Source organism: Montipora capricornis, chromosome 8 (assembly GCF_036669925.1).
Source record: "Montipora capricornis isolate CH-2021 chromosome 8, ASM3666992v2, whole genome shotgun sequence".
NCBI classification, from domain to species: Eukaryota; Metazoa; Cnidaria; class Anthozoa; order Scleractinia; family Acroporidae; genus Montipora; species Montipora capricornis.
In genome coordinates, this window is record NC_090890.1 from 29,442,165 (window position 1) to 29,457,164 (window position 15,000).

General features: G+C 41.7%; 1 protein-coding gene across 1 annotated transcript in view; it reads left to right on the forward strand.

Moving 5' to 3' along the window:
* Nucleotides 1-9,206, forward strand: part of LOC138013913 (TNF receptor-associated factor 6-like) — a 68,571-nt gene extending 59,365 nt beyond the window's left edge. Inside the window, exons 5-9 of the mRNA XM_068860950.1 lie at nt 3,869-4,030; nt 5,435-5,509; nt 5,695-5,772; nt 6,696-7,045; nt 8,303-9,206. Coding sequence (XP_068717051.1) covers nt 3,869-4,030; nt 5,435-5,509; nt 5,695-5,772; nt 6,696-7,045; nt 8,303-8,810 — 1,173 coding nt within the window. The 3' untranslated portion in view covers nt 8,811-9,206. The remainder of the gene's footprint in view (nt 1-3,868; nt 4,031-5,434; nt 5,510-5,694; nt 5,773-6,695; nt 7,046-8,302) is intronic.
* Nucleotides 9,207-15,000: the final 5,794 nt, after the last annotated feature.

A 15,000-nucleotide genomic window follows, 5' to 3' on the forward strand; every position in this document is an offset into this window, starting at 1 on the left:
GTTGTTTTTCCCCTGTATATGAAATAACGAAATAAAGGACCCCCCTCTAGCTATGCCCTTGTAATATCAGGAAAAAATACTTTAGTTCTGTCCTGTAACGATGATTTTTGTCCATATCAAGATGACTTGCTCAAAAAAATTTGATAGCTTTTGGTGGTTTCATTGTTTCATGGCAGTTTTCACAAAAGCTCCACGGGAATCAAACGGCATTGATTCACGTTTTGAACTAACCAGTAAAAGGTTTACCTGCATTAGTCCCAAACGTTTTTACATAAACGTGCCACAATCTTTACTTTTTCACTTTTAAACCTGAAGTATGGAATGAAAAATTTGACGGGTTGCGGGTTTTTCTTGCACTAGCAAGTTCGACAATCACCAGAGCAGTAGCAGCAATGTTTTGTTGAGAGAGAGAGAGATAGATGCGTTGTTGATCTCAGATAATTAATTAAATAAATGATTAATTAATTTGGGCGACCAACTTGGAGGGCTGGGCACCCCAGCTGAAATGCTTGAGAGCCCGAAGGGCTCGCCAAAATTTTGCTGATAGATAGATAGGTAGGTTAGGTAGGTACGTAGATTATTGATTGAAATTCCCCTTGCAGCCCGAGGGCTGAATTATGATAATTTTCACAAAATTAAAACGTGAATTAATTAAAACTATAAATTATATATTGATAAAGTAAGAAAGTTATTTGATAAGAATTCAACAATACTAAAGCTATTATTATGTAACCACAAAATTACAATTAAGATACAGCTAAAATTATTCAAAATCAGATCATTTAATATATATGAGTTGTAAAAGGGCATGTTATCGGCAGTGGCTTACAATAAAACTGTCTCTGAAACGATTGGTTTTAAAACACAGGACTTGGAACTTGCAATTTTTCCGTGTACGCAAAGTGCCAGAGTAAGGTGGCGGAAGGAGTGAATGAAGCTTGTGATTATTGTTATTACATATGTCTTGAAACATTGAGTTACCAATCGCCTCTCTCCTGGCATACAAGGTAGGTATGCTAAAAACTTCTAAAGCTTGTCCATAAGATAACTCGTTATCGCTTATTATGCGTAGTGCTCGCTTCTGCAGGCACTCTAACTGATCGGAGAGATATTGCGGTAGAGCGGTATGGAAGACTGGACATGCATACTCTGCAACTGGCCGTATGCAAGTGGTGTAGAAGCTCAGAAGGTGATTAGTTGGCACTTTCGCGCGCTTTAATTGCGGAAGGTAGAGACGCGTTGCGCCTTTCTTACATATCATTTCTACGTGCACATTCCACTTCACGAACCATTCGATATCATAACACCTAGTAATTTACCGGATGGAACAATTTCAATGTTCGTATTATTGATAGTAATAGGCTCTAAAATACTCTCTGACTTTGTGAATGATATTCTAAGTTCCTTGCACTTCGATTCATTCAACTGGAAACCATCAGCTCGTGACTTTGTAACAAATTCGTCAACGCGCGACTGCATCGAGCTGGTTCCGTTCTTTTCCACACACTCAGCGAGGGTAGTATCATCTACATACTTCCAGATGTTCGTATTTGCCACACTCAGGTCATTGATCATAATCAGGAATAACCAGGTGCTGAGTTTAGTCCCCAGAGGAACACCTGCTGGTACAGCACGCCATTCAGATAGACAATCACAACTCAGTTTCACCCTTTGCGTTCTATTGGTTAGGAAATCCAAGATCCAGCACATGATCGACTCCGGAATATCATACGAGGAGAGCTTTTGGGCTAGGACATGATGATCAATGAATTCAAAGGCTTTGGGAAAGTCAAATAGTACGGCTCTTGTAGTAGCCCCATTTCCATCAGTCAATTTCAACCAAGAGTGCAACATACTAATAAGCGCATGCGTAGTAGAAGATTTAGGTACGGCCCCAAATTGTTGGGGATCAATCCACTCCAGCACAGCAGATTTAACGTAAGTGTCAACCACATAATCTTCAGACATCTTTGACAAAATGGGGGTTACTGTGATAGGGCGTAAGTGGTTATTTACATCACGGACGGGCTTTTGCTGCGTGCTTCCATGACGATGGCAGGCGTCCTTCACAGCACGAGTAGTTCAAGATGTCAGAACATATCTGCGTTTTCCTTTAACAGACATCCAGGGATGTTGTCTGGGCCGTTAGCTTTGCACGGGTTCAACTTTGATAATTTCTTGCGGACTGACTCGACCGACACAACAAGGGGGTCTTTGGAGTAGTTGCTGAACGTAGTGCACGGAAAAGCGGCAGGGAGCGGTGTGAAACAGTACATTGGCGATAAGAAAGCCTCATTGATGATGTTAGATAGGCCGAGCTGGTCAATACTCTCATACAGATGTTGTAGCGATTGCAATGTGTCACTTTGCGCCGAGGAGGCAAGCGAACGCCCACTAAGCTTTTTCACTTCCTTCCACCACTCAGATGGTTTACATTTCTTCAGATGTTCCACCTTGGCTTGGTAATAATTTGCGCGGCACATCTTCCGCTTGCGATTAACGCGAACTCACGAAACATTTGGTCGTCACCACGCGATAAGGCACTTTGTCGCTTTTGTAGAAAGTTCTTCAAGGATGATGTTATCCAAGGTGGTTCGGTTGAATGTACTTTGCGCGTGCGCATAGGCATAACATGGTCAAGACCAGTCTTAATAATTTGTTCCGAAGCGACGTTTTGCCTTCACAACTGTCTACGGAGTTCAGTATAGAATCCAAATCCACTGATTCTAAGTGCGCATTGCTAGGCGCTTGCTGGGACGCATATCTCTCGACTGAACAGTGGTTGTAGAGCTACTGGACTTTATCCTCACCTTCGGTTGAACTTTTATAGACATGTGGTTCGAAAGGCCAAGTGGAGGGCGTTGGGTTGGAGTTTCGTAGTGGTCTTGAAGGTTGGTGAGGACTAAATCGAGCGTTCTTTCTCCTCGCGTCGGAAAATTCACTATTTGCTTTAAATTGTAGTTGTTTCTAAGCCGCGTGGTTTGTAGCCTGTTAAAGTCTCCCACTAAACAAAGGCCACAGTTGGAACAACGTGTTTCAATAGATGATAAACACGTCTCTAAATACTGTAAAAAAGCAGAGTCATTTGCGCTTGGCGGGTGATAGAACGCCCCAAGAAGTAAAGAGCTGTATCCCCTTGGGAGACGAGTAGGACTAATTGAATCCATAACGCCTCGAAAGAAGGGTCTTCTAAATCGTTTAAAACTGTAAACTTTATCGTATTCTTGATATACACGCACACACCGCCATGTTCTGTCTCTGTTTTGTCCCTGCGGATGATTGTAGCTCTCCAACGCAACCACATTGTCATGAGTGTGGCTTTTAAGCCACGACTCCGTAATACAGACAAGATCTAAATTAGCATACTTGACAACATGACGAAGTTCATCCACTTTGGGAGCCAAGGACATGACATTCGAGACAAATAAAGAGGGTACATAAGCCGTCGGTTAGCCCATCCTTTTTGCGTCTGTAGGGGCTGGAGTAATTTTTATACAGTTCAAAGGATAGTGGCAGCTTAACGGAGCTGAAAAACATGAAACTCCGCAAACTTACCATGTTGAAAAAATAGCAATCTGGTTGATGGAGACTCTTTCTCTCTCTCTCTTACGAGGCGACCCGCACGTTTCCCACGGTAAGAAGGCCGTAAGGTGTTTAGAAAGATTTTACGAAAGCTTGTAAGGCGGTTGTAGGCCATTTGCACGAGTATTAAAAGGGAGTTAAACGGAGCTCAAAAATATGCAGCCATGCGAGGCGCAATACAATTGCGCACAGCCTTGATTTTGCGACATACACATTATCTGGCTGTAGTCAACATAATAAACAAATCGGAAAGGTTGGTTTTTGAGACACTTATCGTTCCTTTTAGGAGCACATGGAGGAGTGTGAATTTGTCGACATGGATTGTCCTAAAAAGTGTGGTAAGAAATTCAAAAAGAAAGATTTGAAAAAGCATTTGGAAGAGGAGTGTCCGAGCAGGACAATACCCTGCGACTACTGCACAGAAGAGGTCCTGTGGAATAGCATGGAGGTTTGTTGCAACACTGCCATTAATGGAAGAAAATTGTTCATCGAAGAGCAAAGTTTTCCAGTTAACTCCACGTTGACGTGATGCATTCATGTCCAATACATGTGTTTAAACTTGGTCAGTTTTCATAGGTTGGTCGGCCAAGCAAGACAGTAGCTGTTTAACTACGCCTAAACAACGCGCTAGTCAAGTCAACTTTTAATAACACACAACATGAACGTCTAATGCGTGTTTTGTAAAAATCGATGACATAATCAGGGTAGAGATACGATCAGGTGGAGTCAGCTGGATCACGCGGAAGGAATGAAATCGATGAAGTTCAATTGACTCGCTTGACTTCAAATAGCGAGATTTGAGGGACGGAATGTGGAGGACAGGGGATTTTCAGAATATCCCATCATCTCCTTTCTGAAATTGCGTTTATTCACCATTTGAGTGGCGCATTTGCAAAGTTTAATATTTCGCCTAATTTGGGCATGATTCTCAGGATGTTTTTAGTAAATGTATTGGTGCTTTTCGTGGTGTTACACCAATCCATTCATCCATTTTTATTTAAGCTGAATAGATCTGATTTGTTTCTGAATGTTCAAAGTAATTTCGCTTGAATGATACTCCAGGGATTTCAAGATCTCGACGAAAACGTCACCTCAAAATATAACTTGTCAGTGTCGTCAGTTTTTGTTCTTCGTAATTAGTCCATCTCATTAGCGTCGCCGCACAATGTGGGTGATGTATCTCAAAAATAAATTTGGTACGAGCAGTTTCAGAGTGAAAATAGAGAAAAAAAAAAAGCCCTAATAAACAAAAATGTTCATATATTCGGATTCTTCATTTTATTACTTTTTCGGTGATATATAGTTTGTTGGAATTTTACCGAAAATAACGCCCCTACGAAAGATGTCCCTGAAGTCACGCCAAAAGGTTAGCAGTAACCTTAAAAAAATAGTTGCGGATTAAAAAAAAGCCTTAACCAATGATATGTTTGTGGCGTTCTCCTTGTCGACTGCGTTGTAGACCTTAAAGTCCTTTCTGTCTTGCTTTGTTATGAAATCGTGTGTTACATGTCGGTACGTTTCTAATCTGCATATTCATATGTGTGCTGGGTTGTCAAAATGTACTGGCAACCAGCAACATTACTGACACCTATCATTGTTGAAACACTTTGTATCTATTGGGAGAAAACATCGAAAACCATGTACTCTTACATGTTATAACTCAAAATCTCAGTGGCAACTTTCACGGCTGGAAATTGTCTATGACAGTGATGACCTGGAGTCGACGAAATGCCCTATTCTACTTTTTATCACTCATATTTCTGTTGATATCTTTTAACAAAGCTTCCCGTATTAGAACTTATAATTGTTGTAGCTGGTTAAATTTGCGATTTATCAAATATTATTTGCGCAGAATCATTATCAAACTTGCCCTCAATACCCTTTGTTGTGCGAGAGCTGTGGAAAAGAAAACATCCCAAGAAACAAGGTAAGTTGACCTTTGAATTAAATAAGGAATTTGCTTGACAACATCGTAAAGTATTACAGTAGTATGGTTCGTTTGCAGTATTTTACATGCGAGTGGCCCTCAACACCACTTCCGAAAACAAGTGCAAAAACGTTGTCGAAATTCTTATGCGTCATGTTCCACCTTTGATGATTTTTATTCTCCAGATGCAAGAACACGTTGAGAAAGACTGTCCAAGAGCGGAAGTAAAATGCCCTTTCAGCACTGTGGGGTGTTCGTTTGAGGTACAAAAGCAATGCTCAACATTAGAGTAGGAACGTGTCTTTTGCATCATACAGGAAGAAAAGTTGTGGTAATAATCAAACTGAATGTGAAGATCGCAAAATATTTCAATTTCAATGGAGGTGATTAAGGTTTTAACCCTTAAGAACTAATTACCAGTTTGAATATCAGAACCGTCAGTACCAGGCAGAACATTTGTCCAGATTTACCTTTTTGACCAGACACAGTTACTCTCCGTCTCTAGAAACACTGGTCGCATTTATTTGATTTGCAACTCTTGGTTTTCACGTTTTTCCAAATGTTAAACAGATAAGAGAATTATAAGGAATGAGTTATTCCAGACTGCTATTTTCCTTGGTCGCTAGGACCAGTAGATTCTTTTGTTATCAGGGACTAGGCTTATTGATTCTGTTGTATTGTTCTCCAATCACAGACCGCGTCTGGAAAGCTGCAGGGTCTTTAAAAAATCAGAGTAAAGCCCCACTCTACACGAGCAATTTTTATGTAAGAATTTTATGTGGCAAATGTATTTGATCGTTTAGATACCACAACAAATAATTGTTGATAATTCGAAGTGAATTGGGTCAGTAATGCCTTTCGACAGCAGAGATAAAGCAGAAACAAGGCGAGGTGGTTCTCCAATGGCACTTACTAAGAGGCAGGAATTTGCCACATTTTATGTGACAAGTCGTCTACACCAGCAATTTTTCGTATTTGACAACTATTATTTGTCACTCACATAAAAGCAAACAAGCCAGCCTTTCAGCAAATACAGTGATTTTTGTCACATAAAAATTGGCCGAATGCTCTCGTATACACGAGCAGCTCGTGTAGACGGGGCTTAACAATTGTAGCAACACTTTTCGACGAACGAGGGGGAATCAGTGTAGCCATTTGATGGACGTATATTTGACTCTCTACATAGGGCCTACGCCCAGCGGTAAATAAGCATGTTGCAGAGCACCTTACCAGTCATTTGATTGACATGACAAAAGCATTTGCAGCATTAAAGGCTGTTCCGTCCGGCGAACTGGAGATAGCACCAAGGAGTCAGATACGACGCACCAGGGGTGGCGCGGAGGCATTTCCACAAGAGCAGGCCAGCCATGACGTGTTTGTGAATGACTTGGCAACACTGTGTCAGCAGCAGCGTGCAGAAATAGATGAAATGAGACAACTTGTTAATGCACTCAACAGCTCGGTTCAGCATTTGGAACGTCGCCTCGAAGACACTCGTATGAGGGTAGAAAGGCCCGTACAAGAGCTTACTGTTAGGTGAGTGGGGTGCAACGCGGGTATATGGTAAGGATTTACTCCCAAAAAATCCAGTGACCAAGGTGATGGCCGGACTAAGACAAACAAGAAATCATTACGGCTTGAGATCTTTCGAGCAAACGTTCAGAGGCCAACAGTACCAAAGAAAAATTGGGTAGACCTATCTTTGCTGTGATGTCAGTCCAAAGGTCAAATGATTACATTTTTCTGTGATGCCCAATCCAATGATAACAAATTTTAACATCCCACAGAGTTTGAGCAAGTGTCGTGAGACCAGGACCTAGGCTTAATCGTCCTCGTCCAAGAAGAGAAGTCTAACCTTTCTCAGATGGCATAGCAAAGGCAGCACTGTCTGCTCAGTTATTTCTGCAAACACGGCGAGCTCTGGGCCTTTCAGGGATTTTATCCTGCAACCACCAACCCGGTATTCCATTGCTTTATCAACTGAACAACCAGTAAAATCGTGACGTCAGTGATAATAGAGGCACGATGCAAACTCCTGTGAAGATTTCCCAAGATGCTGGATGATAGGGCATCAAGAATCATCTGCTTGATTGAGGAGACGTTTGAATCGTCTGTGACTAACAAGTAACCACAGTTACTTTTTTTATGGCGTGCCAGCGAGCTGGTGGATTTCCGAAATCCCTGCAAATCCGATTCTTTCCGGGAGAGGGCGGAATTCCTCGATCTGGCCTGCGAACCCGGGCGGAATCGATGCATCGTGAATCATTGCAAGTGAATCATCGCTTGTTGCAGTGACTGTACTGAATGTTACATGATTTAAATCCTTGAGAAAGTATTCTCTATATTTTTGTAGTGTTTGTTGATTGGAATATTTGAAATAAATGGCTTCGATTTTTTTCGGCTCTAATTTACCCAGACCAATTTTGTCGGTTGTTTTTACGTCGTATTTCATCTCACCGCATTTGAGACGCAGTTTTTCTCATTGTACAGTACATTGATAACTTATGAATGAAAGCGAAAAAGTGTTTATTTGCAAGTGGCAGTATAACTGATACTAAATTTCCTTTTTAAGATTAACCTTTCGTTTGATTTTCTTTTCCCCGAAGTTCATGGACTGATGAACGTCTTGCAGAATGCTTACTTTGAATAAGTAGTTTCAAAACAATGGCGTGTAGAAATTCTTGGCTTCACTTCAATTCGGAGAAAATGCTGTGCACCTTGGCTGCTCATGGACAGTTATGACGTCAATGTGGGTCTCAGCTGGTTATTAACAGTGTTCCTCTTATCTGTCAGGTTCAACCGCGTAGAAACGAAGGTGCTGGAGTATGAAGGCCGTGTATGCAATGGTTCCTACATCTGGAGGATAGAGAATTACCGGCAGTGTCGTCAAGATGCCATGAACGGAGTTATGACGGCCATACACAGCCCAGCTTTCCATACTAGCCTGTACGGGTACAAACTCTGCATGCGGATCAACTTAAATGGTGTGGACAGTGGAGTTGGAAAATTCATTGCTCTGTTTGTTCACATGATGCAGGGGGATTATGATAACATCCTAGAATGGCCCTTTACTGGAAGAATCGCTCTTTCCATCTTGGATCAGAGAGAGGGCGTCGAATTTCGTCAGCATATCAGCGAGACCCTGGTCGCCAAGCCAAATCTGTTGGCCTTTCAGAGACCAACAGCTCCGCGCAATTACAAAGGCTACGGCTATGTGGAATTTGCCCCAATTGAGCAGATCCGTGAGCCACAGTACGTGAAGAACAATACCATGTTAGTCCGCATTCAGATTTTTCAGTAAGAAGGTAATCACCGCGGCAATCGAGGGCTTCGAGGCTTCCTCGTCGTGGTCTCTAATCCAGCAACTGCGGTCACTAGCGCGGAGGTGGTCGCACTTGCAAGATTGGATGCCTACTTGTGAAAATTCTCTCGTATTTTTCAATTTACAGTGCCAACTTGTTGACAACCGTTTGTTCGCCAGAAGATTAAAGAGCAATTCATGTCTTAGCCGATCAGGGAAAAACGCTTTTGGTATTAGAAAAAATAAAAAGAGTTTTGATATTATGGAGGAGGGAACTCTTGGTTTTCACGTGGCGAAAATCAGAACAAGGGTAGCAAACCATTTGAAAAAAGAAGTAAAGAAATTGAGGCGTTTCAAAATAATTATACAATTCGTGTCAGAGAGCTTGCACATACTTAAATTATTTTACAAAGTGAACCACTGTGAATTCCAGACTCAACGTAGCCGTGAGAAACGGATAGAAAAGAATTTTTATAGTAACTTAAATTAACTCAACGGGAAAACCAAGAGTGCAGATTGAGATTTGGGGCAGGGGCCATTTTTATACTAGAGACGTTAAAACAGTCAAATTTAAGGTCTGCTTTAAAACCGGAAGGAAATAAGATCGACGTATTTTACGTGTGACGGCTGAAACGTCCTCTGTCAAATACGTCGTAGTATCAAAAGGGGGCGTAGAACTGGAGAACCTTTCCCACTATTCTTCGTTTGTGTGCACTTATTTCGAAAATGAAAGGGGCAGGGATGCTTGTTTTCTGGCTCACTTAAGTTGTTCTGACGAAAACGCCATTGCATGTCGCCGTGAAGGTCTCTTTTAGGGTTGCACGCGAAGAAATGAAAAAATGTATTCTGTTTTAAAGTGCCTATCACCTTAACACACTTCCACTTTATTTATTCTCCGAAATCGCCCCAAATACATCGTGTTGTTTTTAGAACCTTTTGATTGAAATTTCACTCTTATTGCCTTTGGAAGACGGGAAAAGTGGCCATACTTTGATCCAAAACCCATGCAATGAAGGGGAATGAGTTCGATACCGGGTTGACGTCACAAGCTGATTTGCATTAAGAAAATTCTTTGAAAACAGCGAAGCAAATTAATTTGTGACGTCAACCCGGTATCGAACCCATTCCTCTTCATTGCACGGTTATTGATCAAAGTATGACCACTTTTCCCTTCTTTCAAATGGAATTTTAAAAAGGTGAAATGTCAATCAAAAAGTTCTAAAAACACAATGTATTTTGGGTGATTTCGGAGAATAAAAAGTGGAAAACTGCGTTGAGGTGATAGACACTTTCAATATGGACTCCTTTAGGGTTGAAAAGAGCCTGGGCCACGCCTAGATTGGTCTCCTTTAGGTGTTTACTTCAAAATTTCCGACGAGCATATGCAGCCGCCCGCACCGCCCCGCCCCCCCCCCCCCCCCTCTTTGGGGGTCTCTTATGGGAGGCAAAGGGTGCCCCTTGATGAAAAGGCTAAATGGTCTCCAATCTCAATCTGTATTCTCTGCCTCTTTAGTATGAAAACGGCTATAAACAAAAGCGGACCAAAGGCAACCACTGTTGCTGTTCGAAAGGAACATTGGCATGAATGAAAACAGCGTTTAAATACTACTTGAAAAGTTCATATCTTGGAAATATGCTGCTTTGACTGAATTTATCGTGATAAACAATGCAACTTCACCCTCTGTAGCTCTGACGAAAACAAAGAGCGAGGCATGGATGTGGAATGAAGGATCTCCAGGTTCTAGAAAGAACTTCAATGGGATTGGTAGTCAAGTCTTTTATTTAACGAACAACTGTTGACGTGCTGCGGTTAAACGCTTCACCTGGCATTGCCAGGAAAAAAGCTCTGTGAGAAGCATGGTTGAAGAAGCTCTCCATCGTTCGGTGAAGTTTTCAATTGGCTCATTTTTTTTTAAGTCCCAGGCATTTCTCCAGCTGCTTGATCGAAGTGGTACATCAGATCATTATGACGGCAGTCTTACGCCCGACAACTAGCAGTTGAAAGAAAAAAACATGGAGTGTCTACTGTTTGAAAAGTAATACATATGGAATGATTACAATGTCAAGGATCTCCAGGTCCTAGAAAGGAAATGCAATGGTATTTGGTGGTCAACAACTGCTGACATGCTGCGCTTGAACGCTTCACCTGGCATTGCCAGGCAGAAATCTCCATGAGAAGCATGGAAAGCAGTTTTAGTTTGCTTTCGCTGAAGAACCTCCTCAGATTTCTTGAAGTTTTCAGTTGGCTGTTTCTTTGACTCCAGACATTTGTCCAGCTGCTTGATCGAAGTGGTACATCAGATCATTATGACGGCAGTCCTACGCCTGACAACTAGCAGTTGAGAACATTTTTTTCTTTGACTTGGGGTTATTAGGGGTCCATATGGTTAAACACTAAATACGTGCATGTGTATTGACCAAACGCAAAAAAATGGCCGCTAATAGATCATTCATTTTCGTTAAAAGCCTCGTTTGTACGTTGAATAGTGAGAGAATTTTGGCTGTAGAACGAGGGTAGTCATACTCATTTGCACAAGGAGAAAAGAATGATTTATTGGCTTCCATTTTTGCGTTCGCTGTGAATTTTTTTTTCGCTTTTACCCTTAATAGTTTGATTCGTTTTGGCGGTTTATTTGGTAGTTTACGCAAAGACGACCACGTCAACTTCGACGTCATCGTCAAATATAACTTAAAGTATTTAAAGCGCTCTGCGTTGATAAATGAAAATAGGGAGTTTAAGCACGTGATGTTTTTGAGCCACCGGAAATGAACATTTCGCATGCCAGGACAGTACTGTCTCTCAGACTTTTAACCTAATCATCTCTAATGGAGGAAAGATACTTAGCAATATAAAGGTGGTAGTGACAACACAAGTAAAAAGGGAAAACAGCTCACTTCCGGTTGCCGTTTGCGGCTCAAAAACGTCGCACGTTTAAACTCCCTAAGGTGGCATTGATCAACGGTATGGATGCTTGGAGAGAAAGTGTAATTTGGGCATTTTACGTCGTTGTCAGGATGAGAAAGGCAGAGAATTGTCAAAGAGAACCTCCACTCTTCGGAAAGTGTAACTTTGAACCAGATAAATAATAGACTGCTCGCAGTTCCTTCTGAGTTAGTCGAACCGTCCGCTTTGGTTGCGCAAGCGAGCCGAGGGGAGAATGGTGATTAAGCAAAGGTATATCTTTGCTCAATCACTATTCTCCCCTCGACTAACTCAGAAGGGACTGCGAGCACTCTTGATAAATTTTAGAATCGCTCATTTTCACTATCAATTTTTTCGGCGGCGCCATTTTGGATGATACAGAGCTTTTTTGTGTAGAATAATGGGACAAATGTTACACGTTACAGTCTTTCAATATGACGTTGCTTGGGAAATTCGAAAACTTTTTTTTTTTTTTTTTTGAGAAAATCTTAAACGAATGGGACTTTGAGTAAACATCCTGCAGTTCAAAAGTTATTTTCTTGTTTTTAGACGTCCTGGTCGACGTTGTCTATGCTTAAGCGCCCGTCGCAATGATTTATGACATTTTTTATTGCTAATATTAATTTCCCCGCTAGCAGAGGTCTCCTTTCTTTTTGCGTTCGCTCGGCTGACGAGTACGTGAAAAGAGATCTCTACTAATATTTCGCCCTTTATCAAAACTAGAACATTAAAATTTGCTTTGTTAACTCTTACGAACAATCGTGCAAGCTCGATTCCTTCTCTAAGCATTTGGGGTAGAAAGGAGACAGAGATTCCCTCTATGTCTCTTGAAACAGTTAGGCTTGTTGCATTGGACATGGTGTAAGACACAATTGTGTCATGCAAACGAAACAAGTTACAATTTATCAATGAAGATGATTGCTAAATCATCAAAGCCGTGAGAGTTCAACCTCGAGTGTTTTCTCTTGTTTTCTTTTTGCGTGTTCATCGATGACAACTGCGGTAGTTTGCTGCGCTGGTTCCGTAACGGAACCAGTCAAAATTTTGTGTAAGACAAACCAAAGCGAGCTTGTTTCGAACCCATTTCTAAGGCACGCTGAATTATGTTACTTTTAATGTAAGGTGATCATTTGTTGATGTTAGAGGGTTTACGGGGACGAGGTTATCGAAAGTCCAAAAAACAGATGTGAAATTTGGAACGGCACGTTTTATACTCGGTTGTTTAAAACCCGCTTTAAACTTAAAGAGAAAAACTGAAGATTTTCTGCATGTTTTTTCCTTTCCACTCTTCATTCATCATCAACGTAAAATTGTGTGGTCGACATACATAATCGCGGGGCAGTGTTCATCGGCTTTCCATCAGGTTGGCCCTTTAAGGCCTGGCCAAACGCTGGCAACATTTCAACGCAACATCTTGCAACATTGTTGGGCACAACGTGTTGCATACGTGTGGCCACCCTGTTGCGATATGTTGCAACATGTTGGATGATGTTGGATCAAATTTGAATACGGGCAAATTTTTCGTGCAACATTTTGGATGTTGCATGATGTTGTACTCGTTTGGCCGCGTTTACGCAACATTATTTGTTGCGCGCTAGGGGTCTGGGGCACATAAACATTGACATGTTGCGTGCGTTTGGCCAGCCCGTTCAACGCATGTCGCAACATCATGCAACAATGTTGCAAGATGTTGCGTTGAAATGTTGCGAGCGTTTGATTCCCGGATCTCGCTTCCTTGTTTCGACTTCTTTCCTTTCCGTGTAGCTAAGTAGCTTGAAGTACCCGTTAAAGAGAGCACTGATGGAGAGGGGGGAGTAAAATGAGCGCACCGTCTACCTCAGGTTTTTCAGTTGAATTACTGTTACGAGTTATCGACGTTAAATATGTTTACTCTACTTTTTACTTTACTTTTGCCATAATTGGTTCGGGGCTTTCGGTGAACGCGTGTCCGTTTCTTCTTTGAGGTGCTGTTTAAAAAACGAACAGCAGTGTCTTATCGTGTTTAAAACGCGAGGCGTACCCGAGTGTTTTTATAACGGATAAAACACGTGTCCCTCGGGAGTTGAACAAAGGTTCGAAATGTGTTGCGAGTATATTAGCATACGAGAAAAACAAGCCGGGACTCATATGATACTATTCTTTACATAAAGAATTCTAATAAGGAAAGTTTTATCGGGTTTAAAGTTAATTCATGTGACGTTTTATCAACGGTTTGATAGGTTGTTAGACCCGTGAATTGTTAAAACCTTATATATTAGTGGTTTATTATTTTTTTCTTTAAATGCGTTTATCTATAGTAGTTTAAAGCGGGGATAAGTTTTGTTAATTGTCTCAAATAAGTAAGAGTTAGAATGGGGTCTTTAGTTTAATTATTTCGTGACCAAGTTAAATTTCTTCGCAATTCAGACATCATCTCAAATGAGTCATATTCAGTTGTCAAGCTCAGACTGAGTTCTTGTTGTGAAGTGCAAGCCTCGCGCTGCCAAGTCACACCGGAGTTGCCATGATCTGAGCCAAATTCTGTCAGAAAGTGTTTCGTTTTTCAACGTCAGGAAACTCGCTCGTAGAGAGGGAAATTTGATCTTTCACTTATTGCCTGGTTTGATAGGTCAGTTTCAAACAAGTTGCCTTTTCATTGCTTTGCTGGCAGGTACCAAAAGCCTCGAGAACTGAAGGTCATATTGTTCTCCGGGTGAATAAATGTTCTCTAGGTGAACCATAAGGCGTGGCACCACTGGGGATCTTGCTGTCACTCCTCGGCAATCATCACGTTGCCCTCATTTGGAACCTTCAAACTGTTTTTCTGCACCTCTGGGCCTGTCACCTTGTTGTGGTTGTGGCTTGTGCACCTCGTTGAACCCACGAGCTACACCGGTTGGGGTTTTTCCCTTGGTGGGTCCAACCTCGCCGGATTGGTCGTATAGGGGAGAGGCCAGACAAAGGATAGCCCCAAGTGTTCCGAATCAGCGGTTGGGCATGGGGTTAGTCACCCCTGGTGGTGAGAATTCAGCATCTTATTGCGTCATCTTTGTGGAGGGCAGATTCCCTTTAATTTCTGAAGCTCATTTCAGTATGGCAGAAACCTTTGTTTTCATCCATTGAGCGTTTGGAGAGGATTTCAGTCGGGTGCCTTGGAACGTATTGCGAATTCTTTCTTCTTTTACCTTTTGGTGATTGGACAAAACATGTCAGTGGTAATCGTTGATGCATCGTTTTGCGCGTTAGTTGCTAGCTGAATTTTATTTGCCGCATATTCTTATTAGTTGA